At 51.6% G+C, this 23,642-nt stretch overlaps 8 protein-coding genes across 8 annotated transcripts; 4 read left to right on the forward strand and 4 right to left on the reverse strand.

Annotated features, from left to right (window-relative positions):
• Positions 1-72: 72 nt before the first annotated feature.
• CONPUDRAFT_115830 (uncharacterized protein) lies at positions 73-1,499 on the reverse strand. Its single transcript, XM_007765393.1, has 3 exons — positions 309-1,499; positions 180-246; positions 73-82 (listed from the first exon to the last, which is right to left on the reverse strand). The coding sequence occupies exon 1, from the start codon at positions 1,492-1,494 to the stop codon at positions 319-321; it is 1,176 nt and encodes a 391-aa protein (XP_007763583.1). The 5' UTR covers positions 1,495-1,499; the 3' UTR covers positions 73-82; positions 180-246; positions 309-318.
• A 219-nt stretch (positions 1,500-1,718) lies between these two features.
• On the reverse strand, positions 1,719-3,330 carry CONPUDRAFT_161570 (uncharacterized protein). Its single transcript, XM_007765394.1, has 5 exons — positions 3,193-3,330; positions 3,093-3,141; positions 2,275-3,009; positions 2,103-2,219; positions 1,719-2,053 (listed from the first exon to the last, which is right to left on the reverse strand). The coding sequence occupies exons 1-5, from the start codon at positions 3,274-3,276 to the stop codon at positions 2,022-2,024; spliced, it is 1,017 nt and encodes a 338-aa protein (XP_007763584.1). The 5' UTR covers positions 3,277-3,330; the 3' UTR covers positions 1,719-2,021.
• Positions 3,331-4,257: 927 nt separating this feature from the next.
• Positions 4,258-8,872, forward strand: CONPUDRAFT_96004 (uncharacterized protein). Its single transcript, XM_007765395.1, has 10 exons — positions 4,258-4,620; positions 4,772-5,321; positions 5,375-5,683; positions 5,737-6,255; positions 6,309-7,418; positions 7,487-7,771; positions 7,836-7,886; positions 7,998-8,156; positions 8,217-8,404; positions 8,494-8,872. The coding sequence occupies exons 1-10, from the start codon at positions 4,421-4,423 to the stop codon at positions 8,702-8,704; spliced, it is 3,582 nt and encodes a 1,193-aa protein (XP_007763585.1). The 5' UTR covers positions 4,258-4,420; the 3' UTR covers positions 8,705-8,872.
• A 65-nt stretch (positions 8,873-8,937) lies between these two features.
• On the forward strand, positions 8,938-10,995 carry CONPUDRAFT_161572 (uncharacterized protein; the record flags this gene model as incomplete). The annotated part of the gene is made up of 2 exons (XM_007765396.1): positions 8,938-9,630; positions 9,715-10,995. Coding segments are annotated over exons 1-2 (1,680 nt in total), but the record flags the coding sequence as incomplete, so codon positions are not given.
• A 412-nt stretch (positions 10,996-11,407) lies between these two features.
• Positions 11,408-13,912, forward strand: CONPUDRAFT_46879 (ARM repeat-containing protein; the record flags this gene model as incomplete). Its single annotated transcript, XM_007764433.1, is given in 10 exon segments — positions 11,408-11,545; positions 11,607-11,782; positions 11,831-11,918; positions 11,966-12,078; positions 12,124-12,236; positions 12,284-12,454; positions 12,504-12,903; positions 12,920-13,373; positions 13,422-13,553; positions 13,604-13,912. The coding sequence occupies 10 exon segments, from the start codon at positions 11,408-11,410 to the stop codon at positions 13,910-13,912; spliced, it is 2,094 nt and encodes a 697-aa protein (XP_007762623.1).
• Positions 13,913-14,763: 851 nt separating this feature from the next.
• On the reverse strand, positions 14,764-16,234 carry CONPUDRAFT_69296 (NAD(P)-binding protein; the record flags this gene model as incomplete). Its single annotated transcript, XM_007764512.1, has 9 exons — positions 14,764-14,787; positions 14,845-15,043; positions 15,105-15,191; positions 15,247-15,265; positions 15,323-15,445; positions 15,501-15,701; positions 15,748-15,766; positions 15,818-15,862; positions 15,914-16,234. 9 exons carry the CDS (start codon positions 16,232-16,234, stop codon positions 14,764-14,766), a joined length of 1,038 nt encoding a protein of 345 aa, XP_007762702.1.
• Positions 16,235-16,620: 386 nt separating this feature from the next.
• CONPUDRAFT_134281 (uncharacterized protein) lies at positions 16,621-20,813 on the forward strand (the record flags this gene model as incomplete). Its single annotated transcript, XM_007765398.1, has 5 exons — positions 16,621-16,732; positions 16,777-16,907; positions 16,956-17,061; positions 17,113-17,598; positions 17,652-20,813. The coding sequence occupies 5 exons, from the start codon at positions 16,621-16,623 to the stop codon at positions 20,705-20,707; spliced, it is 3,891 nt and encodes a 1,296-aa protein (XP_007763588.1). The 3' UTR covers positions 20,708-20,813.
• Positions 20,814-21,096: 283 nt separating this feature from the next.
• CONPUDRAFT_141255 (uncharacterized protein) lies at positions 21,097-23,637 on the reverse strand (the record flags this gene model as incomplete). Its single annotated transcript, XM_007765399.1, has 8 exons — positions 21,097-21,383; positions 21,438-21,627; positions 21,676-22,588; positions 22,641-22,694; positions 22,742-22,793; positions 22,858-22,943; positions 23,012-23,162; positions 23,219-23,637. 8 exons carry the CDS (start codon positions 23,635-23,637, stop codon positions 21,278-21,280), a joined length of 1,971 nt encoding a protein of 656 aa, XP_007763589.1. The 3' UTR covers positions 21,097-21,277.
• Between the last annotated feature and the right edge of the window lie 5 nt (positions 23,638-23,642).

Raw genomic sequence — 23,642 nt, forward strand, 5'->3', positions numbered from 1 at the left:
CAAGTTGGTGAGAACACACTCCCATGCGACGGCGCTTTTGACTGACACTGGGAACTTGACCATATTGCTCGGCTAAGGTGTTCTTCCCGCCGAAGCGCATCAATCAGCCAGATGGTAATCGCCCGTGTGAGAGATATACAGTTAGTATAGATTTGCATCAGCAACATCAGGTGGTTTACAAGGTACAAGGCCACTGTTGCCATAAGAAGCACGATTTTCCTACGAGAGTTCTTCACGTCGGCTATACTAAAGACAGGGACAGTCAATATCACGACATAACGCGCAAAGAACGGAAGGAGAATACTGACAGAAGTCCCTCTAGTCATGGCAAATGACAGAGCAATTGCGCGACGCAAGGACTGAACAAAACTCTTTGAATCGCTTATCCGCTATGATACTTTGCCAGTCGCCGTAGAGAGTCACCGATCGAAGGGAAGGGAAAGAGGATTCAGCGATAAAATGGAGATGTGGGCCTAGCACCTTCCAACCGTCACCGTCAAATATTGCGCACGGATAGGAATGAAGGCCGATCGAGGTGAGGGACTCGTGTTCGGCAGGCCCATTGAGTGGGAGGGTAAAGTAGACAAAGTAGTTGAGATGTTTGAGGCTGGGACAGTCCCGGAGAAGGAGTGTGAGCTGTTCTGTCATGAGAAAGGCCATGTGTCTGCTAAATTCTACGGTATGGACTTGATTTCCAAAAGACTCCCAGAGTAAGGAGAGTGCATCTCCATGAGTGGGCGGCATGTCGACGATGATGCTTTCGAGGGCAGGCAAGTCCCAATCGCATATAAGCCGAAGGAAGATGGGGTTGAGTTTGCGAATCCGAATGGTCTTCAGAGAGGGAATCCTCATGCCACTACGACTGAGCGTACTCAGCCACAGTTCGCCACCGACCGTGAGGTACTGCAGGGAAGGCGCATTGTGCAATACCACTTCCAAGGAGTTGATTCCACCTGACCGGGCTGCAGTGTTATAATGCCACCAGTCAAGACGTTTCAATGAATGGAGGGGTATCATGTCAGCATGAAAGTCGAAGCGGACTATGTCCGGATGGACAGCAAGGAATGGCCTGGCAAGGAACTCTACCCGAGGACATCGATCGAGGATGCCAAGTGTATCTTGAACGCTGCTAGGTCTCTCGGTGCATGTCAACGTGTAGGGAATCTCCAGACGGCGAACCCATCTCCCATAACCAATGTCTTCTCTGTTCTCGCTGTCAACGGGACGTCGTCTGAGTGCGCCCTTCAACCCTTCGATTGCATGTTTGTCCTTTACTTTGATGTCTTCATACAGAAATCCTGTAGCAAGAGCCCTCCACATGCGGCAAACGGACACTATTGTTCGCTTGGTCTGAAGGCCCTCATCCTGGCCCTCGAATGAACTTGAGAAGGGGTGGTAATTCGTTATGTTAAGCCTCTCTGCGTCAGGCAAGGTCGCCCAACGTAAAACACACAGCCAGATTTCAGGGGGAAGGGTTGACAGGGACTGGTGCATCTCGTATTGGTGGTTGGTGAGAACATGCGGATATCGGCTTTTACTAAGACCTGGTATGCGCACACGATACAGCTAACGGCCAGCCCGGTCCACCGGGCCTTCGACAAATGGCTGCATAACCCCAGCATAACTTGTGGCGTTGCATCGGCAAACAAAGATTTAGGAGACAAACCCACATTTAGCGTTTGTTGGCCCATATCAGGCTCTCAAGCACAACCTTGTGTAGTAGCACATAGCATGTGATTGCAGAGGAGATATGACCCAAGTACAGAAGCTCAGGAATGGGATCAAGATGGGTATAGACAAGTTGATAACAACAGACGTAGAAGAAAAGCAGAGTAATGCTGCAGTTTGCAATTGAAGGGGCGGAAAAACCTAAGATATACGCGGAAACCAAGGGAAGTGTCCATCTCAATGCCATCGAATACGGTTTATGTTCGTACACATTTAACAGTAGATTGGGCATTAGAGCGTCAGAAGTCGTACGAGTGATTGATCAAGGATCAAGCAAATGAGGGAAACGTCGATTAGATGATTTGGAGATAGTTGGATGGTGCAACTACAGTGCTGTTAGGGGCGTTGATATAGCTGAAATGTATCTGACTTACTGCCTACGGTGCCATCCGCCTTCTTCGCTTGCCACCACTTGCCTTGCTTGTCAACGATGTCCATTATTTCACCCTTGGTGAACGATATCTCATTGGGATCATCGGGTGATGCGGTATCTGAGAGCAGGATCAAGGATCAAGTAGGCCGTGGGTGTATCATGAATTTACTCACAAGCATAGAGCGCTTTGGCCTTGTGGGAGACGAACTCCGGTTGTTGAGCGGTCTCTGGTGCTGGGGGACTCATGCCTCCTCCTGCACCGAGGCCTGCTGCTCCCGCTCCCATCAAAGGTGATGCTTGACCCATGTTATTCTCGGCGCCCAAAGGTCCAGGCGCAACATTGGGTGTGCTGTGAACACTACCAGGAGCACCAGCAACACCGATGCTACGTGGTGGGCCTCCATCAATGCTTCCACCCCCGTTGAAGCTATTTTGGCTTCGAACACCAGTCCCAACAGCACCAAAGCCAGCAGGCTTCCCTCCCGCGTCATACGGGATGTCATGGGAGCCAATACCTCCACCGGATGAATAGTTACCGGCGTAGCCATTGTTCGGTGGACCGCGGGTGCGGCGACGGCGAGACGGGGGAGTGAGGCCACCAGTACCCATGGCGTTAAAGATATAGAAAGCCAATGAATCTTCTTCGGAGGTGAAGTAAAGAACCCAAGTAATGTCGACAACAGCAAGGATGAGCCAGCCAGCGGCCATGGCATCAAGAGCAGAACGGTTGGCGAATATGGTGTTGTCAACTTGGATCACGGCGAAGACAATGGCGACTGCGCCAAACACAGAAATCTGGAAACGATTCATTGCTATCGAGTCGCTCGCGAGGGTGTAGAGGACGCCGAGAATGAGGAATAGTTCGAGGAAGATGGCGAACCAGCCGGTGCCGACAGCCCTTTCAGAGACTAGAGGTGCATATAAGTTGAGACAGTTGAAACTAGCGTCCAAAGAGTACTCTCAAGTGGCTCAAAGGATGAAGGACACTCACACTGTGCGGTAGCTATACATTGAGAGATGAATGCTATGAACCATGCAAGCTGGGGTGAGTTAGCAAGGATGAAAGCCGGGGGTGAGCGGAGATAGCTTACCACGGCGAGAATGGTCGTAAACAGAAAGAGATAGTGAGTGAGTATAGGTGTGAAGTCGAGGCCTTCGTTTCCTCGAGGAGGCATGGCTGGGAGGAACGGAGAGGGGGGAGGACAAGGGAGAGATCAAGTTGTGCCCGGCTCTTGGACGTCGCAGTTGTGTCGTGTTGGAAAACGCTCCTACCGAAACAATTCACTCGACGACAAACTTCCCACGGCAGGTAACATGAGTGACATGACGCCATCTCCTTTCACCTCGTTGGGCTTTGGACGTTGGGCGATCACTAGCATCGCAGCTGATTATCAAAAATATGCCAGATGTTGGGACGTAACCAACACGCATGTTACATTCTTTCGAGACTGGGTTAGCGTGGCATTCAATCAGCCACAAGATGAGACAGCTCTGCCTTTCTTTTGAGACAGCCCTGGAAGTCATGACCATCCACATACAGCTTCTAAGTCTCTCATAGACAGACAAAAATCCAAGGAACATTCCGTTGATGAGGATATGTTCACCGAAGACATTGGAGGTTTGGGCTCAGTTCGAGTCTGCAGCCGCAAATTAGCTTTGGCCGAAACAGCATGTCGTGGCACAAAGTTTGCTCGGCGGCTAGGAAAATAAGATTTGGCGCGTCCGTCCGAGTCAAGTGTGAGAGTGAGGCAACAAAGTCGTCCTAGATATCACTGACAAGCAAGGTCATGGAACCACATTGCCGTCCTAGCACAATGCCAAAAGATTGACCTTACGCCGGTGACATGCTCTATGCATGGAATCAATGATATATAGCTGATTGACGAGATGCTAGTTGGGTGACACATGACGTAGCAAAAGACATACTCTCATTCACCGCGGGCGTGCTGCCTGGTGTGGACGAAGGGTGGATGATGCCGTAATGGAAGTCATTGTCTGATTAGATTGCCTTCGCGGCTGTTCCCGTAAGGCGTCGGCTTGACCAAATTGGTTCCGTGAGCTGGGTGCCGTAAACCAAGCCAGAGAACTATGGACTCCCAAACGCCTCCCGAGCGTCTCGACGGACTACCATCTCCGCCACCACCTCCCGCACATCCGGCAGAGCCTTTCGTTCTCTCCGATCCCTCCCTTCGGACACCTGCTCCATCTGAGCCAAGTCACCGTCCTGATACCGTCCTTGCATACGAGCGCACCGCCGACTCGGACGCATCTCGCCTAGTTTCGTCCCTGGCACGCGAATTTGCAGAACTCCCATTGCATATGACCTCAAAACCAGCTACTCCTCGGCCACGTGCGAATGAAGAGACTCTAAACATGTCCCAGCGAACATCCGAGGCCGGCAGACCCCTCAATGTTACAGATGCCCTCAGCTATCTTGACGCCGTCAAGATCCAGTTTCAAGACAAGCCTGATGTGTACAACCATTTCCTAGACATTATGAAAGACTTCAAAAGCGAAGTGTGAGTGCTCTTCCAGTGCCCTGCTTCATGTGAAACACGAAAACGAGTATATTGCTCCCTTGAGTGCAGTCATTCATGCATACGGGTTTGCCAATTCTCTCATCCTCTACATTCCACATCATGATAGTCACTGACACGCGTCTTTTTGTAGCATTGATACACCGGGGGTCATTGAAAGAGTTTCTATGCTCTTTCATGGGAACCGAGATCTGATTCAAGGCTTCAACACGTTCCTTCCCCCTGGATATCGAATAGAAACATCCGTAGACCCTCGGGACCCCAATATGATCACTGTCACGACTCCAACAGGAACAACAACTCAAAATACTACTACCTTCGAGCAGTATTTTCGACTCAACCGTGAAGGCGCTGGGAAATCTGGAGTAATGACATATGCTCATGGAATACCGCCCCCGCTCCATCCCTCACCGCGTTCTGCGACGCCGTATACAGCACCGACTGGTCACCCTTCTCATGAAATTCAGTCTGGATATCATGTCGCATCAGCAACTGACGCTGCTTCTTTGCTCGGCAACTTGAACGGCAAGACTGCACAAGAAAACAAATCAGCGGGGGAGTTTAATCACGCTATTCAGTACTTGAACAAAATCAAGGCACACTACTCAGACGATCCGGATACGTATAAACAGTTCTTGGAGATCTTGCAGACTTATCAGAAGGAGCAAAGGCACCTGCAAGATGTACGTGGTATCAACATCTCAGCATGTTTATCAACACTGAAACGCTGGTTTAGTCGCAGGTCTATGTTCAGGTTCAAATGCTATTCAAAGATGCTCCTGAGCTCCTCGCTGAATTCAAAGACTTCCTTCCTGAGGTCACTAACGCCTTCGCTGGACCCGTCGGCGTTGTCGGAATTCTCCCTCATCCAGTCACTGGGCCCGGGATGGCCATCCCATGGGGCCAACCCGAGTCGGGTCCTTCGAATGACAAGCAAGATAGGAGTGCCAAGAGGACTACCGCCGCCGCTAAACGAAAGCGAAGAGGGGTTGCAGAGAAAGAGCTCACCCCCGCACCTCCGGCTAAACCCTCTGCTGGGAATAGAGTGAGTGCTTGCTTTTCTCGAGGCGACGCATGAAACATAAATTTTTACCCTAGAGCAAGAGATCGAAAATTAACCACAAACCTGCCGACCCAGAATCCCCTCCTTATCCAACTTATGGGCTTCCGGCCTCGCCTTCTCCCATGCACCCGACGATGCACCCCCAATCTCATATCGTATCTGCTCCGGCAGCGCAGGCCCAATCTACCTCACTACTTGCTGTGCCAGTTCCTATCGACCCTGCGGAGCAGGCGGGATCTAAAGACAACCTGGTGTTCTTGGAAAGGGCAAAGGCAATGCTAGAACATCAGAAGATCTACGACGAGTTCTTAAAACTCCTGAACCTCTACTCCAAGGACATAATTGATCCGAAGACGTTGATCGAGATGGCACAAGCTTTCCTGGGGGAAGGAGACATGCTCGCCCAGTTCAAAGATGTTGTTGGTCTAGGAGAACAGCTAGATGGTATTGATTATGGTCCGCCAGGAAGCATCCGAACAGGGCCACCAGATCCTGGGCCCGGGTTGCCCGCGTTCAAAGGCGAGGGTCCCAGCTACAGGAGAACCCCCGAAAGTGTAAGCTTCACCTTCTTCAGACATGCGTTTCCTTTAATCCATTTGGTCGACAGGAACTTCGACTAGCCTGTTCTGCTCGAGATGAACTCTGTCATTCGGTCCTTAATGACGAATGGGCATCCCATCCCACTTGGGCATCCGAAGACAACACTTACTTCACAACACACAAGAAGAACTCGTTCGAGGAGGCCATGCATCGAAGCGAAGAAGAGCGCCACGAATACTGGGTCCAGCTGGAAGGGCTCTCACGTCTTCTTTCGCTTCTGGAGCCTCTGAATGCTCGCATAGAAGATTTGACGAACGATGAGAGGGCGAGCTTCAGGTTGCGACCTGATTTTGGCGGGCCCAGTAAGGGTATCTACTATCGAATCCTCAAGAAGGTCTATGGCAACAGCGCAAACGAAGTTATCCATGCTCTTCAGGATTGTCCTAGTATAGCTGTTCCTGTTGTCCTAACTCGTCTTAAGCTGAAAGATGATGAGTGGCGACGGGCTCAGCGGGACTGGGCAAAGGCTTGGAGAGATATCGACTCCAAGAACTTCTACAAGTCCCTTGACTATCAGCTAGGGAATGCCAAAGGCGATCGTAAGACTTCACCGGTAAAACAAGCAGTTGCCGCCATTGAAAGCCTCAAGACAGAGCAAAAGCGAGCTTACGACAAGCAAAGCCGGCCGTCATTTACCTTCGCACCTGATCACCAGCTCAAGCTCGAGTTCCACGATGTTGATCTGGTGCGAGACGCTCTCAGATTGACCTACTCATTCGTCGAGCACTTATCTGCTCAATACTCTCCTCAAGAGAGACGGGCCGTTGAGAGTTTCTTACAAGCGTTCATCGATCTGCTATGCTATACGCCCTCAGCTGAGCAGTCAATATCTAGTCAGCACGTCATGCCTCAGCAGAACGACCATCAAGGCATGAAGAAAGACCATGGTTCGGACGCACTGAAGGATTCTTCGTATTCTTCCCGTGCGGCTACTCCACCTACCACGAAGTCGACATATGGCGGTGCGCCAAGCGTCTTTGGGCCAGGGAACGAAGTGGACGAAGCATGGATTACCGAGTCGTTCAACCACTTGGAAATTGGTTCTCTCGAGGACAACTCTCGGCGCCGTCCCTTCTTTGCCAACACGACCTTTTACGCGCTGCTCTCGTTCTTCCAGGTGAGACATGTGCCCTCCAACCCCACATCAAGTCGCTCTGTTCTAATTAAAGCTTTACTTTGAATTAGTCATTATACTCGAAGCTTCTGGTGTGCAAGGAGGCGGGCGCTACGATAATTGCTCAGAAACTTGCACCCTTGCGCCCTAACCCAATTGCTGTGGAGCTTGGTTTAGATGACCCGAACGGGCCTTTGGCAGTACTCTCCCAATATGCGGGGACTTCTATCGATGAAATCCCTTGCGATAGGAACCTGGTTTATGAGTACCTGCTTGGTGCCATCGAGAAGACATTTGAGAATGAAGCAAGCTTGCCATTGGTGGAGGAGCATATCCGGTGGTTTGTTGGATCCAAGGTAATGGTCAACTTTTGGAAAGTCTTCCGTCATCAGAAGCACTCATTTACGATGTGAACGGAAGGCTTACCTACTCTTCAACCTGGATAAATCAATGGCACTGTTAGTGAAACAGGTGGGTACTGCGGCTTGTAAAATTAGATTCAGACGCCCGACCTACGTTCGCCTGCGTTGGAAGGGGCGTGTCGGGTGCTTTTGAACTCGCGCTGACAAGATGCTCGACAAGGTACAAACTGTCCTCAACGACAACCGATGCCAGGAACTATGGGCTTTGCTCCAAGAGACTCGCAAGGTGGAATCAGTTTCGAATCAGGATACTGTGCGATACCGTCGAGAGGCAGAGAAACATGTAGGAGCCGACGAGCACCTATATCGGATAGACTGGGTGAGTGGGCCAGAAATAGAGCATTGTTAACGTAATGTCCCTAATGCATGACTCTACCAGGATCATGTGGAGAAGGTGATGCTTGTGCATTTAGTTGAACCGCACGAGCCGAGCACAGTGGGGGGTGGATCCGCGACGAGTCGGTGGAGGGAATATGTGGACTCATACGTCCTCCGGCAGCCGACTGAGTGGCTTCCCCGGCGGCAAACCAAGAGACAACCTGGCGGTAGCGCGCTATTTCTAAGACGGTGAGTGGAAATCTGTGGAAATTCCATGTAGAATGCGGCAGTCGTCTGCGGGACGATCCATCCGAATCTGATGGCTTGTCTAAACTTAGGCAGCTCACGGCCGACGAAACACCGGCGATCGAAACTTCGTGGGCTGATCTTGGTGTACGCATTAGCCTCGGAACATACAAGTTGTTCTATGAGGCAGGGTCGGAGGATGTGCTAGTGGCACGGCGGGACGAGGACGAGGAACGGGAGCTTCGGGATCGGGCCCGAGTGCGGGAGGCTGAACGGCGGAAGTGCCGGTGGTTATCAGACTGATATCCAAGGCCAGGCGAGCAGTTTCCATAGGTTTTGGGATAGATCAGGAGCGCGTGGGCTGTCGTGCAGGGTATGTGCATATATTTAGTACTTACAGTACAAAGCCAAATTTAGCCTGTAATCAAGCCGCTGCATCATGCATGTTCTGCATAATCACGTACAGTTAGTTAATAACGTTAAGGCTAGTGCTTGTGCAACCTACGGCACAGAGTCTATTTTTAGCCCGAGCTGTGCTATTGATATCCAGGTTAGGTATTACTTAAGCAAGTCGTCTATGGCGGATTAACCCACGTTTATTGACCCCCTCCCTCCCTCTGCCAGTGCCCGCCCGTTGGGCTACTACTGCCCCTCGCTGCCCTTTATCTACAGCCCCGCGCTGGATTCGTTGCAGGGCGTGCTGACGAGATCCATACGATTCGGGCAACTGTTAGTAATTAGCCCCGCAGGAGACTACCGACGGTATCATCTCTATTCACGAGGCCAAGCATCTGCTTTTTGCTTGGCACTTGAGTGCTTTTCCTTGCGGCATGGCCAAGCCTGGCTCTAGCCAGCCCCTTCGCCGTAAGCGCAGCAAGAGACGCTCTCCACAGCCCTCCCACTCCTCTACGCTCTCCCCCTCGCCGTCCGCCCTATCCGTCCTCGCATCCATCCTCGCCTCCTCCCACGCAGCTCTTGCCAGCCCCCTTCCTCTCGAGTCGCCCCCCGCTTTCCTATGCCCCGTCCTCGCTCGTGACGGTATCACCCCTTCGCCAACCACTTCCCACAAGCCAAAGGCCAAGCCCACCTCCTCCGCTTCCAAGCCCAGATCTACTCCGGCCCCGTCCGCGTCGTCATCGCGGACCTCAGGACAAATAGCTGATAGATACGTTCAGGGGGACGACGCCCTCTGGCGGAAGACCGACCAGTGGACGTTGTACGGCAAGACCGTAAGTTCGCGCTTATCCCGCGTCCAGCATATCGCTTTCTCAGTCAATCTCACGCTGTAGTGCTGTGCCTCCCCCGCATCCCAGAGTCTGGACGACGATGCGCTGTCACCAGAGAGCACGACGGCATCCTCGTCATCCAAGACCTCAGATGTCGCCGTGCTCGACGTTTCCAATCTTCCTGCGGGTTGGACCGACTCCTCAAGTTCGCAGTCCGCCAGCGATACAAAAACTTACCTCATTCTCTCCCTTTCCATCTGTTTAGCGGTTGCAATACTTTCCATGATGATAGGTTGCATGTTCTGGCGGAAAAAGCGACGGCGATGGAGGGAAAGGCAAAGAAAAGAGGACGTCGAACTCGAGAGGATTCGAAGCCGCAGTGCGGATAGTGTTTCCGAGGACGGAGAGCGCACGCGAGAAGCCATGGGACGGATGCGTTCCTGGGCGAAAGCTACCGCACGATGGAAGGCCAGCATCAGACAATCTGCTCGTCGTCGTCGCAATCGTCGTCACTTTAACAAGGCTAACCGTTCATGTTCGCCGTCCCTCCAAGACGTCCGTGATTCACTATCAATGTCACAACATTCCCCATTCTCCTCGCCACGCTCTTCGACTTCTCATCTCAGCCAGGAACCATCCGAAATCTCACATCTGGAAGCGAGCGAATCCAATTCGTCAATATCGAACTTTTCGCAACTATCCATCCTCTCACCTCCTGCTTACAATCCGCCCAGATCCCCTGAAAACAGCCCGGAACCTAGGCGACAAATGTCCCCTCACCTCAACCTCGACCAGGACTATCCACCGGTAAACGATCATATACCCTATGAACCTGGCCTTGTAGGTCATGTGTCGACGGACGATAAAGCTCACCTTGCCCGCCTGGATAATTTAGCCAGTGCTCCGCCGGGTGACAACTCTTGTGGGGACATTGTGCCATCGGGCTCAGCGCCACAATGGCCTGACGACGTCGATGAGCCTGCTGACAACGGCCTATTCCTCGTTGCCGCTCCACCAGCCTTCTCCCCTTTGCCACCTCCGCCTGAGAAGATCAAGTATATGGACCTTGACTATGAGGCTCATGCACAGCTGGAAACACTGGGTCAGTCTAGTGAACCTGCTGCGTATCGCTCTAGTCCGCCGGGCAGTTTCTCGCAAAGCACTACCATGTTTGAGCCTTCTGCCCCATCGTTTGAAGAAGAACTTTCACCCTTCGAAGGGAGGGATGCTTCAGCTCCTGAATGGCCTCCAACAGATCCCTTTGACCCAAATCACCCATATCCCTCCGCCGACGATTTCCAGCGTGAAGCTCGCGTACCCTCACCCTCACATTCTTTGTCGCGCAGTTCACTCTCATCTTTTAATATTGGACATCCTTCAGAAGCTGGGTTATTACCCGTATATCGACCGTAACTATTCGCTCCTTCATGATAGGTAGTTTGTAACAAGACTTGCATTCGCGCGTAGTATCATAGCATACATGTAGTATACCTAATTGATTGCCTTTCGATAGGGTCTTTATCGCGTCGATGCCTGTCGCGTTACCTTCTTCACAACCGTACTATCCTGAGTGCTCTTTGCTGATGACTGGCTGTCTCGAAGACTCGAAGGATAGGTCAACTCGAGATGCAAAATTTGCAGAAACTTGGATCAATGTGACCGTGTGAAGTGAGAACGGTCAGCAGATGATCGAGATTACTATTTACATGGAAGTACTTTATCCGAAAGTTTCTACATCTACGGTCATAAGCTAAGCTAGCGTGCCGATACTCGATATACGATGGGGAAGTCACAGAAGAAACGAGCGATGCGAAGGCACAATCCTATGCGAGTACCAGACTCACATCTCCCAAAAGGGCTAGATTCCGCTGCTGCTTCATCCTCCAAGAAGGAGGTGATCCTGCCAATCATCCAGAAGGTACGCGCCTTCTCTCGGTTTGTCCTCAGACATTCGGTAACTCGGATCCAACGTACTCCAGCTGGAGAGCGTCGATGGTGCAGAACGTCATTGGGCTTGCGTAGCTGTCTCCAACCTCATTCAAAACGACCCATCCACACGGCGTCTGCTTCAGGGCAAAAACGTAGTGGGAGCACTAATAAATAGGCTGACTGACAGCGAGGAGGAAGTATGGATCGAGGCAGCTGGGGCTCTCCGGTAAGCTGGGTGAAGTCTGAGATTTTTGCTTAGCTCATACTGTTTCAGAAACTTATGCATTGACGGTGGTTATGACATCTGTGCAGAGATGTACAACAAGAATATATTGTCTCCACTTCAGGCTTTTATACCCAAAGTGCGTCATGACTATGTCAATATAATCGGCGTTCTTACATTTTGTAGATCTCAGCAGCGCTTTCGCAATTTATAGAATCGCCCAAGACCGCACCAGAGAACGCACGAAAAGTAGTATATGAGTTTGCTAATAATGTCATAACCATTCTTTGGTGTCTTTCGTACGTTTCTTTATTTCAGTGTTGCTGGCTCTCTGATGAGACTAGGGAAACATCCAACAAGGCATTGAACGCTATAAACCAGATTGGCCTCGTACCTTTCCTTATGGCCTTTATGGCTTGCCGGGACAAGCTCCCTTTGTCTACGGTCACCTCTGCAGGTAAGCAAACCGTGAAAAGCAGGAATCAAGCGCCAACGACCGTCCAGCGCAATGCCTTTATGTGCTCAGTGACGATAATCGTCCGGTTATTGAGGGAATAAGGTCGAATGCCGCATATGTGGCCAGTCTTATGGACGTCATATGCACCAATAACGATACGAACGGAAAAGATAAGGTTGTGGATGACAAGGCAGTAACCCTCGCTGTTCTCGTCTGCGGTGAGTGTCCTCCCAGAAGTTTGGATGACTCTCATGAACGGTAGCGCAGGCATATTGGAGAATGTATCGCCTTTCCCTTCTCAGAGTGCCTTATCCACCGTGGATCTTCACAAGGACGTTGTTCTACCAGTCATTCAACCCGTCATTTCCCCCGTCTCCCTGCCCGCCATATCTGACCGTGTTCGCCAACTGTCAATGGAACAGGCGTCGGAACCACCTCAGATAGACAAACTTTCAATCAAACATGCTCCAAAATCTGATCATCGCTCGCCCATCGAGATCGAACTTCTAAAACTTGAAAATCAACTCCGCACTGTCTTACTTTCGCTTGAGGTGCTCACAGGCATATGCGCAATGCTGCCCGAAACGGAAACGGATGAAGCAGACGCCGACGGTGAAACTGGTGAAGATGAAGGTGGGTATCTTTCTTTGCATCGCCTTCGCGTTTCGTTACTTAACAACTAGCTGGCTGGACGAAGACGGAGCTGATCTAGACGACGCTTCGGATGAAGAGATGGTGGTGGAAGATGGGTTTTCAGGTGAAAGACCAGCGCCCTCACAGTCGACCAGAATACTTCCTTCTCTCGTGGAGCCATTGCTAGCTCTCGTCCGGCCGACAGATTTGTCATTCCCTCCTGCTGCCGAACAGTCACCACATCCCCCAACAACTTCAGCGCTCGGTGGAATCCATGTCTGTGCCCTCGAATGCCTCAACAACATATTTCTTTCTCTCAGTGCATCTCCTCACCCAGAGCTCAGCGCGGACACCCAGAGTGGCCAGAAGTTATGGGATGAGATGTGGACATCACTCAATTTAGTGGGAACAAACATAGGCAGGGGTCAAGAACGCAAGAAGGATGTTTGGGAGATAGCAATTGGTGTACTGTGGGGCATTGGAAATATCTGGAAAGGCAGTCTGGTGCGTTATGATCTCTCCCCATATAGCCGACTAATCAATGCTTCCAAGGCCCCGGTCGAAGACCAGGTAAACGTGCTCATCCAGTACTGTAACTCAGCATCAGACCCAATACTACGGGTTAAATGCCTCGGGACATTAGAATGTCTGGCGCAGCACCCGGATTCAATAGATGGGAACAGAGTGAGTGGCAAATTATTAGAGAGGCTTAGACAGCTTATGCGGCGTTGCAGGCAATCGCCAACTATCTTCTCTCTGTGCTTCCAACCACAACCGAACCTTCGTCATGGGGCACGGAACCGCTCATCCAAGCGGTGTCGGCTTTGATAGACATATTCTCTGACGAGGATAAGCCTTACGATGTCAACTTCCGCCAAGGGCATTTCGAGAACCGACTCAGCGAGTGTGTGGAGGGTGTTCGGAAGACGGTTCGCGCTATAGACAGGCGCAAAGAACGAGAGCTGAAGGTCAGAGGAGAGGAAGTGAGAGATAACCTCGTGGCTTTCATCAAGTATCGCAGGAGGCTGAAGCTGAATGCGTGATCGTTGTTCGCTGAGATTACACTGGTCGAGAAGTACTCCTACAAGCATAGTCGTCTATGCTCTTATGTACGTGGAATGTAATGGTCATTCACTCTGCAGTTAGTTGAAGCTATTGCCTTCAATGGGTGACTATCTTTGTTCGACCCGAAGGTTTATCTGCAAGCATCGACTTGAACGTTTAATCTAAGCGCTGAACTGAACGCAGGTCAGTGCCGTCTGCAGGCAAATAGGGGCTTTTATATATCCAATTGAGGAAAGTAATGATTGTGGATACTCACTTCATGCATTCATGGTCCGTGCGCTGACGCGTCGTATATAAGGCAGCGTAGGACGGTCTGAAGTCCTCATACTTACCTTGATGGCGTAGGCCCATTCACGTCCTTGGGTTTATGGGCCGTGGGGATCCTCCATAGCACGGCGACCTTGTCCATACAGAGGGTAGTCGCGGTTTGTATGGGCTTCGGCTCATGCACCGTCTCAATATTTTCCTGTCCTGCCACGGCCACTCTGGCTAGGCAGGCCCCTCTCTTTTTGCCAGTTTATAGCGCTAACCCTAACCCTAATGTCATCAACTATCTAGTTCACACGAATCTGATTACAGTAATTGGCTTCCAACTCTTTGTTTGCGTGTAGTGACTTGACACAAGAGTGTACACACGTACATGGTTAGTATGTGTGAAGTACAGCAAGTACTGGTAGCAGCCACTTCAACGATTGGTCAAGCACGCATATATATGAGCCAATAGTCGGATATCGATAATGTTTTTCCACAGTGCAATATTACAATCGATGGGACATGTACAAGCTTGTTGTTGATACATTAAGGATATAAATGCTCCTCTCTTAGTGGTTCAGTTGTCGGGGATAGGTTTGCCCTATGGAAGATGTCAGCCAAACCCCAGTGGCCAAGTAATCGATCTAGTGAACATTACCTTGCTGCTATCGAAGGGGTCGAGGCCAGCCGCAACTCGACTTCCGGCGATTAGCGCACTCCAATCGATGATGTCCCATTTATTCGTTCCAGCCGCCTTCTGTGCCTCGAAGATGGCACGGGCTGCGATCATGCGTTGATGAGCAACGTCGACTGCTGGCATGGGTGAGTTAAGTTCGGCCGTTAGTCTCCGGATGTGGCTGGTATGTGTCAAAGGTAATTAGTTTTATTTTATCGCCACCGGGCAAAAGTTGCACTGACTTAGCATCTTTGATACCACCGTTAATAGCAAAACCAACAGATCCGTCGAATTTATCGGCCACCATCTTCTCTCCATAAGCTACCATTCTAGCGAAGTACTTGGGGTTAAAATATGATCATTATGTTTGCGGAAGGGTCTCACCCTGGTGCAGGCATAATGTCTGAATAAAATGAAATAAATTTATTGGAGAACGCAAGGCATCCGATACATCACCCACCCTTCACAAGGTTGAGGACAGTCTGCTGACCGATCCCAGCCTTCTCACCGAAAGTAAAGGCTTCGGCAAGTAACTCATTAGCACCCATAATGAGGGAGTTGCCAATCAACTTGAATGTCGGTGCTATCGGCGGGGTCAGAGATTGAACTCTGCAATCAGAGGAGAGGTAAAGACTAACCCTTCTCGATGTTACCACCGAGGTCCATGACTTTTCGGCCGACTGCCGGCACAAGGAGATGTGCGATCTCTTTCTTGAGACGATGGTCACCGGAAAGCGCGATGACGAGCTTAGCACTATCGGCGGCAGGCGGAGGACCGAAAATAGGCGATGTGACGAAGTGGCAATGGGAGAAGGTGGAAAGTAGTCTGTCAATGTCGCCTGGCGAAATGTGAGATCTTGATTTACAGAGCAAGAACTTGCAAACCTGCAAGAGTAGGGTAGACCTTCGGGCAATCCATGAGTATAGCGCGTATAGAAGCGAATGGTGTGCTTACCGTGCTAGTGTCAACAAAGATCTTGGACTTGGTGGGAGGTGCTTGCTGATAGTGACATGAGGGCCCGCGAACAGAAGCGAGACAAAGGGAACTTACTGTGAGTGCTTTGGCGAATTCATTGTAGGTTTGTTCAACAACGGCATCGTTAGCCAGGTTAGTGAACACGATGTCGCACTCTACGGCTAACTGGGCAAGGGATGTAGCAGCCCTGGCGGCGGAAGAGCCGACATCCTGGACGAGCTTATCCGACTTGCTAGCTGTCCTGTTGAACACGAGGAGGGGAGCAGCACCCGAGGGACGGCTCCTTGAGAGGTTGCGGGCCATGTAATAGCCCATCGCGCCCAGGCCGTACCATCCGATCTGGAGGGCTGGGCGAGGAGTGGTAGGACGAGAGAAGGGAATGGCGTCTTGCTGCATGACGTGGCGGAGATGGTCAGCCATTGTGTTACTTTGACGAGCCGTATTTATGCTCAAGGAGAAGGGTCCAAGAATAACAAGCGGGCGTGGAAAGGAACGTCGAGGACGAGGATGTCATACTACACGCACGTAGGATCGCGCTTTATCATATCTAACCAGCTTGCTCCATTCAGGGAAGGCGCGGGTGCGCGACCCTTCCGTCACCACACGTGACTTGATTAGCCGCACGTGCCGTTGCCTGCCAGGTGCACGGCACGACAATTGACATCGTTACAGGAAGTAGTGCTGCTACTTACTTACGTATCAAGACAAGACTTATTTGACTACTTGGCTACAGCCTACAGGCCCAGTCGAGCAGCTGGACTGGACCTGGACGCTGCTCAAATATGCAGCAGCATGCCCAGTACAACGCCACCCAATCCAAGGGTCCTCTTGTGCCTGGTCAAACAATCTCAGTGAACAAGTACACGGTTCAGGTCGAGCGTTATCTCAGCCAAGGTACGTTTTTCCTCCTTCTGACCCACTCCTCTGACCTCAATTAGGTGGCTTCTCCTTCGTATACCTCGTCAGGACTCCAACTCCTGTTTACAACACTACCCACCATGTCCTTAAGCGCATCGCCGTCGCGAACGAGACCATGCTCAATGAGGTGCGGAAAGAGGTAGACATCATGGTGCGTTCTTGCTCTGGTCTTCTGTCACAACCACTCACCATCTCACAGAGAATACTCAAAGGGCATCCCAATATCGTCTATCTGATTGACGCTGCATGGCACAAACTTCAGAATGGAACATTCGAGGTCTTCATCTTGATGGAGTTTTGTCCAGGTGCGCGTCATCGCGTCTTCACCTAACACGTATTCATCCATGCGGTCTCAGGCGGTGGTATCATCGATATGATGAACCGACGGCTTCGTGAACGGCTTACAGAGCAGGAGATCCTTCAGATTTTCGTCGATGTTTGTGAAGGCGTAGCAGCAATGCACAACCTCCGTCCCTCGTTGCTTCATCGAGATCTGAAGGTCGAGAACATCCTACAATCACACAACAGCTTCAAATTGTGCGATTTTGGCTCTGCAACTCCAGTATCGTCGAGGCCGCCTTCCAATACAGCTGAGATCAGGGCGCTCGAAGCCGATCTTAATCGACATACTACACTCCAATACAGGGCACCTGAGATGATCGACCTATTCCTCCGGCGGCCAGTGGATGAGAAGTCGGATGTATGGGCCCTCGGAGTCCTTCTCTACAAGTTGTGCTACTACACTACCCCCTTTGAAGAGCACGGTCCTCTCGCTATCCTGAATGTGCAGTACCGAACGCCTCCTTATCCTGTTTACTCGCCCCAGATGAATGCACTTATTGGTGAGAATCCTTCCGTGTCATTTAACTTGGTTGGTAATCTCAGGAAATCATAGCTTCAATGCTTCGCGAGCATGGTTCCCATCGGCCATCCGTGTTTGAGTTATTGAACCAAGTGCATCAGTTACGAGGGACCAAGTCACGTTTCACTTACAACGCACCGGTGCCTAAACCTATCTCACCTCGCGCCGTCGATCCTAATGCCAACCCTCTTGATAATCTTGTCGCTTACCGACCTTCGCAACCGAAAGCTTCTCCTGGAGCTGCCGGCACAGGTGTCCAAGCTCGGGATAAAGTACTCGAAGCTATTGCTCCAATGAGGCGAGGTCGACCACCAGCAGTTCAAGGTGATAAATCTGCACCATCCTCTCGTGCCCCCAGTCCGTCAAAAGGGAAAGAAAAGATCACCCCCCCTCAAGGCCAAAGAGATTTGCTCTCAGACAACTTTAGTCCAGAAGATGATCGCGCGTGGAGAGATGTAAACCTCAGCGCTGGAATGGCTAACGCGGCGGTCAAAGGTCAGAAGTCCGGTGGAGTTGTTGACAAAGGGAGATCAAGTACTATGGACGAGCCTTGGAGGATCGATTCACAGACACCAGGGGCAAAATCTGGCGATGGCAAGGCGATGCCTTCCAATGCATTTGGCGATAACTTTGGGGAGAAGCTGTGGAACACCTACGATGATGGTCAGCTTGGGGGCGCGAATGGAGGGGTATCAAAGCCGGCTCCGCCAGCTGAAGGCAGCAGAAATACAAAAGTCGTTGTGACTAAAGGGAAGGCGAAGGACGCTTTCGAGGGCCTAGGTCTCTCATCATCGAAAAACGCGCCGGCACCCACGTTGGGAGAGGCACGCAAACTTCGTACCGGACTGGTAACGCCCTCTTCCTCGAGCGGGATGAACCGTGCTACCGTCACACCCTCGCCTTCGCTCGCACCGAAGCCAACTCCAGCGCCAGCAATGCATCCTACACCGTCGCCACGACCGGAAACGAGTCAGCCGCTTTCTTCCTCATGGAAATCTATTCATGCCGTATCCTCAACTGGTCCTAAACCGCCACCGTCACCAAACCCCAAATCTTACGATGTCGGTGCAGAAAATCGGTTCCCATCCCTTGAGGAGCTGGATGCTACGTTCAATGCTACATCACTTAGCCCTGGATCTGCTCCTCCAGTCCATCGTCCACCACAGGCTGACTTGGGTCAAACCCAGAGCTTCAAGTCAGGTTCCTCAGCATTATCAGCCCATCGCCCTAAACCAGCTATACCCGTGAGCGGCGTACGATCACAGCAAGTGACTGGTGTGGCGATGCGCGAAAGTAAGGAGGACGCTGAACGACCTCGTCGTCTGCCAGTAGAAGGGACTGGGAATGGACAGGACATTGGGTCGTCGTCCGCAGCGGGTATATCGTCTATATCTCCACAACCCAAACGTGCTTCGTATCGACCAGTTTCTCGGCCGGCACTTTCTCGCCGTCACAGGAGTAGCATCTCGATTAAGCCTAAACCTCAGCGAACGGGTGACTCTATACCAATTTCCCCTGCCGCCATGCAGCCTTCATCCGTAGGCAATGCACAATCAAGGGCACAGGATTGGCTTACTGGAGACGATGATGGGTTGGGTCCTCCAGTCCAAGATGCGCAGGGCCGCGAGACACCGATTCTTCGTCAATTCACAAACAAACGTTCTTCTTTCATCGAAGAGAGCACAGTGCATATTCAATCACCTCAAGAAGCTGTCACCACCTCGGCGCAGGAGCAGCCAATATCACCGTCGCCTACCAAGAAAACGTCTTCAAGTCGTCGGGCGGACGCCAAAACTATTGCGCCCCTGCAGGTTCGAGAAAGGACAACATCTAGTCGACCTCTCTATCAGCCACCTGCTAGCCAAACCAATGGGCCAGACAAGATGCTCTCCTCGAGTGATGAAGACGATGGTCCTGAAGATGTTGCTCCCTATAACTTTAATGAAAGCCATGAGAAGCGCGGGCATAGGGGAAGGCAGAGTTCGGTCCATGATTTGGTGGATCTTTGGGGCGGAGGCGTGGTTCAGACGAAGGAGCGACCTAGAGAGTCCCTGCATAGTCCCGCTGTTCAAGGATTTGGGGACGTTGGATCGAGCTTGCAGAAGAGTAAATCTATAGTGCCCCCTCAGGTTGCGAAACAACGTACAAGTTCACCTCCACGAGTTCAGCCGCAGGCCTCTGGTGTGCGTCCTGCGATGGACCCTCCCGTTTCTTCCAGTTCTTCTAGACGCCAGCCCACTTCTGGCCATGGACGCAGAGGCTCAGTGGTGCCATCCCCTGCCGAGCCTGTATCCCCATCCTCATCATCACGACATCGACCTCAGTCGATGTATGCCTTTCCCATGAACAAGGCGACCTCGGAAGGCCGCCTGGAGCCTCCATCTAGTCCAGGACTGTCTGTCCCGGAAACCCCACGTAGAATGGCGAGCCGAAGGACCTCTATATCTGACATGGTCCAGCGTTTCGAGGGAAATGTCGCGCCGACCGCGGTTAACCGCACTGGGATTAGCCCTCAACATAGCTCGCCAAAGCCAAGCAGCCTGAGCAAACCTAGTTATCTGACACCCTCGAACACCCATGAGCAACGACACGTCACGTCACCGCCTTACACGCCCAGCTCTCCTTTGGTCTCCAAGTTTGGCTCAAGCAACAGCATTCAGGGCGTTGCCGCCTCAACTACAGGTCAGGGGAGGCATTTCGTATCGTCTACACCCTCCGGCGCACCGAGACCCATTCCCTCAGACGCACCAGGAAGGAAACGGACAATGTCACAAGGACCATCTGCGCTATCGGGTTTGCCCTCTACGTCGCTGACCAAGACCATGCCGTCCTCGCGAGAGCCATCTTCGGGGCTCGATGGTCTGCCTTCATCCTCATCGTTCCCGTCGTACAAGTCCCCCAGCCCGACCGAGGACAGCTCGGGCTCTTCGTCCCCAGAGAGACCTTATCAAGGTGTGGGTAAGCTGATCGACCAATGGCAGCGCAAGACGGTGGATCCAGATCAGTCACGCGGACCCCCACCGCGCCGCGGGGGCTTTGTCGCAAAGCGGGCGGGCCTCGTTTCTGGGGGAGGCGGTCGAGGGGCGTAAGGGAGATACCTGTTAATTCTATCGGCGGATAACACACATATAGTCTAAATTATCGCATGCATAGCAAGGACTGTACATCGACACGAAACCATCTAACGTTGATCACTCGGTACATCACAGTTTAATCCAGGGATGTTCATACCTATATTGAGGGTTCTTCGGAGATCCGAAGAAGTATTAATTCACTCGAGGTTGCTGGTCGCCTCTCCTGCCCAAGGGTACAGCATTGGCAGGCATCGATAAACAGGAGAGCACATAGCGTGACAGATATCATGGCGTTATTGATACGCTGTTTCCGAGGACTTGCCACAAATACTGGCGCCCTCTTATCACTCAAACTCATGTTGTGCTGCAAGAGACAAAAAATTCAAATAGATAACACATGCATTCCGGATCCAGGTAAACTCAAAGCATGATATGACACGGACGATAATATCTTTTGTGCAGCCGTTTTACACGTGTCGCCGCGCGTCGAGGGATTGATAGTCTCCTCCATGTAGGTCTTTCCTAAGGAAGAAAAGTGTTTCTTCTTTCAGAAGAAATCTGCACTGCGACCGTAGAGTATCCACGCTAGAAGTCAATCATATCCACACCACACGGTGGTTTCTTGGCCTTCTCGGCCAACTCCAAAGCCTTGTGCTCTCTCCACTCACACCCGTTGCGATACTCGCAGCTCCTTTCGGGCGAAATATCAGTGGAGTACAAGCAACAAATTCCACATGGTACGTACGAGCAACGACTGGCGTGGGCAATTTCCACGCCCCGGGGCTCCCTTTGTCCGTGCCACCACTGCAGCACGTCGGAGAGATAGGCATCGAGGAGAGCGTCGTCAATATCAAAGTCTCTCGTCCCAAGGAAGGAAGACTGGGTCTCCGGCTCCTGATCGGTGCTATTCCCTTCGTCGTCCTGCTCGATCACACCTGCGAGCGGGTAAACAATTTTTACGTCGAGAGCGAAATAGTACATACAAGTTGGCTCCGATTGCCTCAAGGATGACGTTGGAAAAGCGTCTGGATTAGGGCTACCGATCCTGGGCGTCGCCATACCCTCAGGCTCCTCAGATGGTACTGCGACTATCGGCTCAGGCAAATCACTAGCTACGCCACTACGAACATCCTTCAAGCTCTCCTGAATAGCCCTTGCGAGGTCAAGTTCTTCTTGCTCTTGGGTTGTCAGCCTAGTCGTCTTCGGCGTCCTCTTCTTCCGCCGTTTATAGCTTACACTCCGATAGCTTATTTGTAGATGCGGCGCGACATTGCTTAGCCCAAGGTTCCTAGCTTCATTGACTGTAGCCTGCCAAAGCTCGACCATGCGCACCAGATTCACCTCCGCCGTGCCTTGCTGACTGTACTCCTCGCCGAGAAAAGATCCTTGCTGAATATTCTGCACAAACTTGGTGCTGAAGGGGCGTCCTGGGGAGAGATTCAGCCGCCGCCAAAGCGCAGAAAAATCAAAGCCTTCATGAGATAGAAGGCTTGACAGAAGCCGGTGATAAAGCATGAGCTGGAGCTTAGCTGACAACGAGTCATCATCAGAGGGTAGTGAATAAGAGCGGCGCGTCTTGTAGTCAAGAAGCCTCAGCACAAAGATATTCCGACCAAGGTTGGGTGGGAGAGCGAGGTCAGGTGAGCGAAGGGACGTTGCATCGTCAGCGACATCCTTGTCACTCGTTGGAGGAACAGGCTCTTCACCCTCTTGACATGTATCAGTTTCGGTGGCTATCGCAGCAGCACCGTCGTTTGTTGTAGGGAAGAACTCGGTGAGCTGGCGTTGTGCTGGCGGTGGTAAGTCGCCTTGTCTTTCATTAACAAGAGATGGCGTATGCCCGGATGACGATCGGAGTAATTCCTCTGCTCCAGGTTGAGTCTTCTGCACCTCATCCTGGCGAAGGTTTGTCAAAGGCATGATCAACCTTTGAGATGTCAGGCCTTACTATCACCCCAATGACAATCTCTTCGTGCAGTATGCCAAAGATTGGCAGTTCGCGCTGTACACCGCATAAGCATTCAGATGTGACGAGAGATGGAAGCTCACTGTCAAGCCTGTTAACAACAGCTCGTGAAGGCCAGCGATTAGATTGTGAAGTCTGATACACGAGATTTGTTAGAAGTTGACGCGAGAGCGCCAAGGAAGAAGAAATCGTCACCCACCGCAACGCCCATCTTTCCTCGTCGGAAGTAGTGTCCACAACATAAACATCAGGATGTATTTCTTTCTCGAGCTGCTTGTGAACAGACTATAGGACAAAGGCCAAGTTACATGATTGGTGGATAACAAGGAAAGCCAGTGCGTAATTACACGCACCTTGCCCTTCTTCTGAGCCTTGTCATTTAGGGCTGCTGTGCTGTTCTGTACAGAAATCTGTTTCCCCGAGGCAGCAGTAAAAGAGGATGGCCTCTTCTCGAGAGGTTTATGTCTCTGCTGGCGGAGACCATAGTCGAACTGGACCTCACACCTTGTCAAGTTGGATAAGTCGGGTGAGGAGAGATATGATACCCGATGCTGACGGACCAGGCGGGGGAGACAAGATCGGTAACGGTAAATGTTCTACGCCAAGATCGAAATCTCTGGAAGGGAGACTGCAATTGGAAGCTTCGATTGCGAATGAAGCCGGTGGACGAACGTGCGGAAGCGGAATGTTGTGGATCGGGGGAGGAAGGCGACCGAGTAGATAACGGAGTTGAACCGATGGGTGTAGTATGATGACAGCGGCGATTGTTTGATTGTTCGTCGCATAAAGGTATGGATGACCCCTCGGGAACAGAGGAAAGTGGTGTGACGACGCGGTGGACAACGTCGAGCGGTGGCTGTATGGTGCTGAGCGCGTGTGTTGTATCGGAGAGTTTGCGATGCGCAAGGTCATCCGCAGTCAGGAAGTCGGCGTCAGAAAATTCGGAGAAGTCGTAATCTTCGAACTCGAGGTCGGACATGGTGA

Source organism: Coniophora puteana (genome assembly GCF_000271625.1).
Source record: "Coniophora puteana RWD-64-598 SS2 unplaced genomic scaffold CONPUscaffold_1, whole genome shotgun sequence".
NCBI lineage: Eukaryota > Fungi > Basidiomycota > Agaricomycetes > Boletales > Coniophoraceae > Coniophora > Coniophora puteana.

Coding starts and splice junctions, on each gene's coding strand:
- CONPUDRAFT_115830 (XM_007765393.1), bottom strand. CDS start 1,494: ATGCACCAGTCCCTGTCAACCCTTCCCCCTGAAATCTGGCTGTGTGTT.
- CONPUDRAFT_96004 (XM_007765395.1), top strand. CDS start 4,421: ATGACCTCAAAACCAGCTACTCCTCGGCCACGTGCGAATGAAGAGACT. Junction 4,621..4,771: donor AAAGACTTCAAAAGCGAAGT/GTGAGTGCTCTT, acceptor GTCTTTTTGTAG/CATTGATACACCGGGGGTCA. Junction 8,405..8,493: donor AGCGCGCTATTTCTAAGACG/GTGAGTGGAAAT, acceptor GTCTAAACTTAG/GCAGCTCACGGCCGACGAAA.
- CONPUDRAFT_161570 (XM_007765394.1), bottom strand. CDS start 3,276: ATGCCTCCTCGAGGAAACGAAGGCCTCGACTTCACACCTATACTCACT. Junction 3,142..3,192: donor TTACGACCATTCTCGCCGTG/GTAAGCTATCTC, acceptor AACTCACCCCAG/CTTGCATGGTTCATAGCATT. Junction 2,220..2,274: donor GGCCAAAGCGCTCTATGCTT/GTGAGTAAATTC, acceptor TCCTGCTCTCAG/ATACCGCATCACCCGATGAT.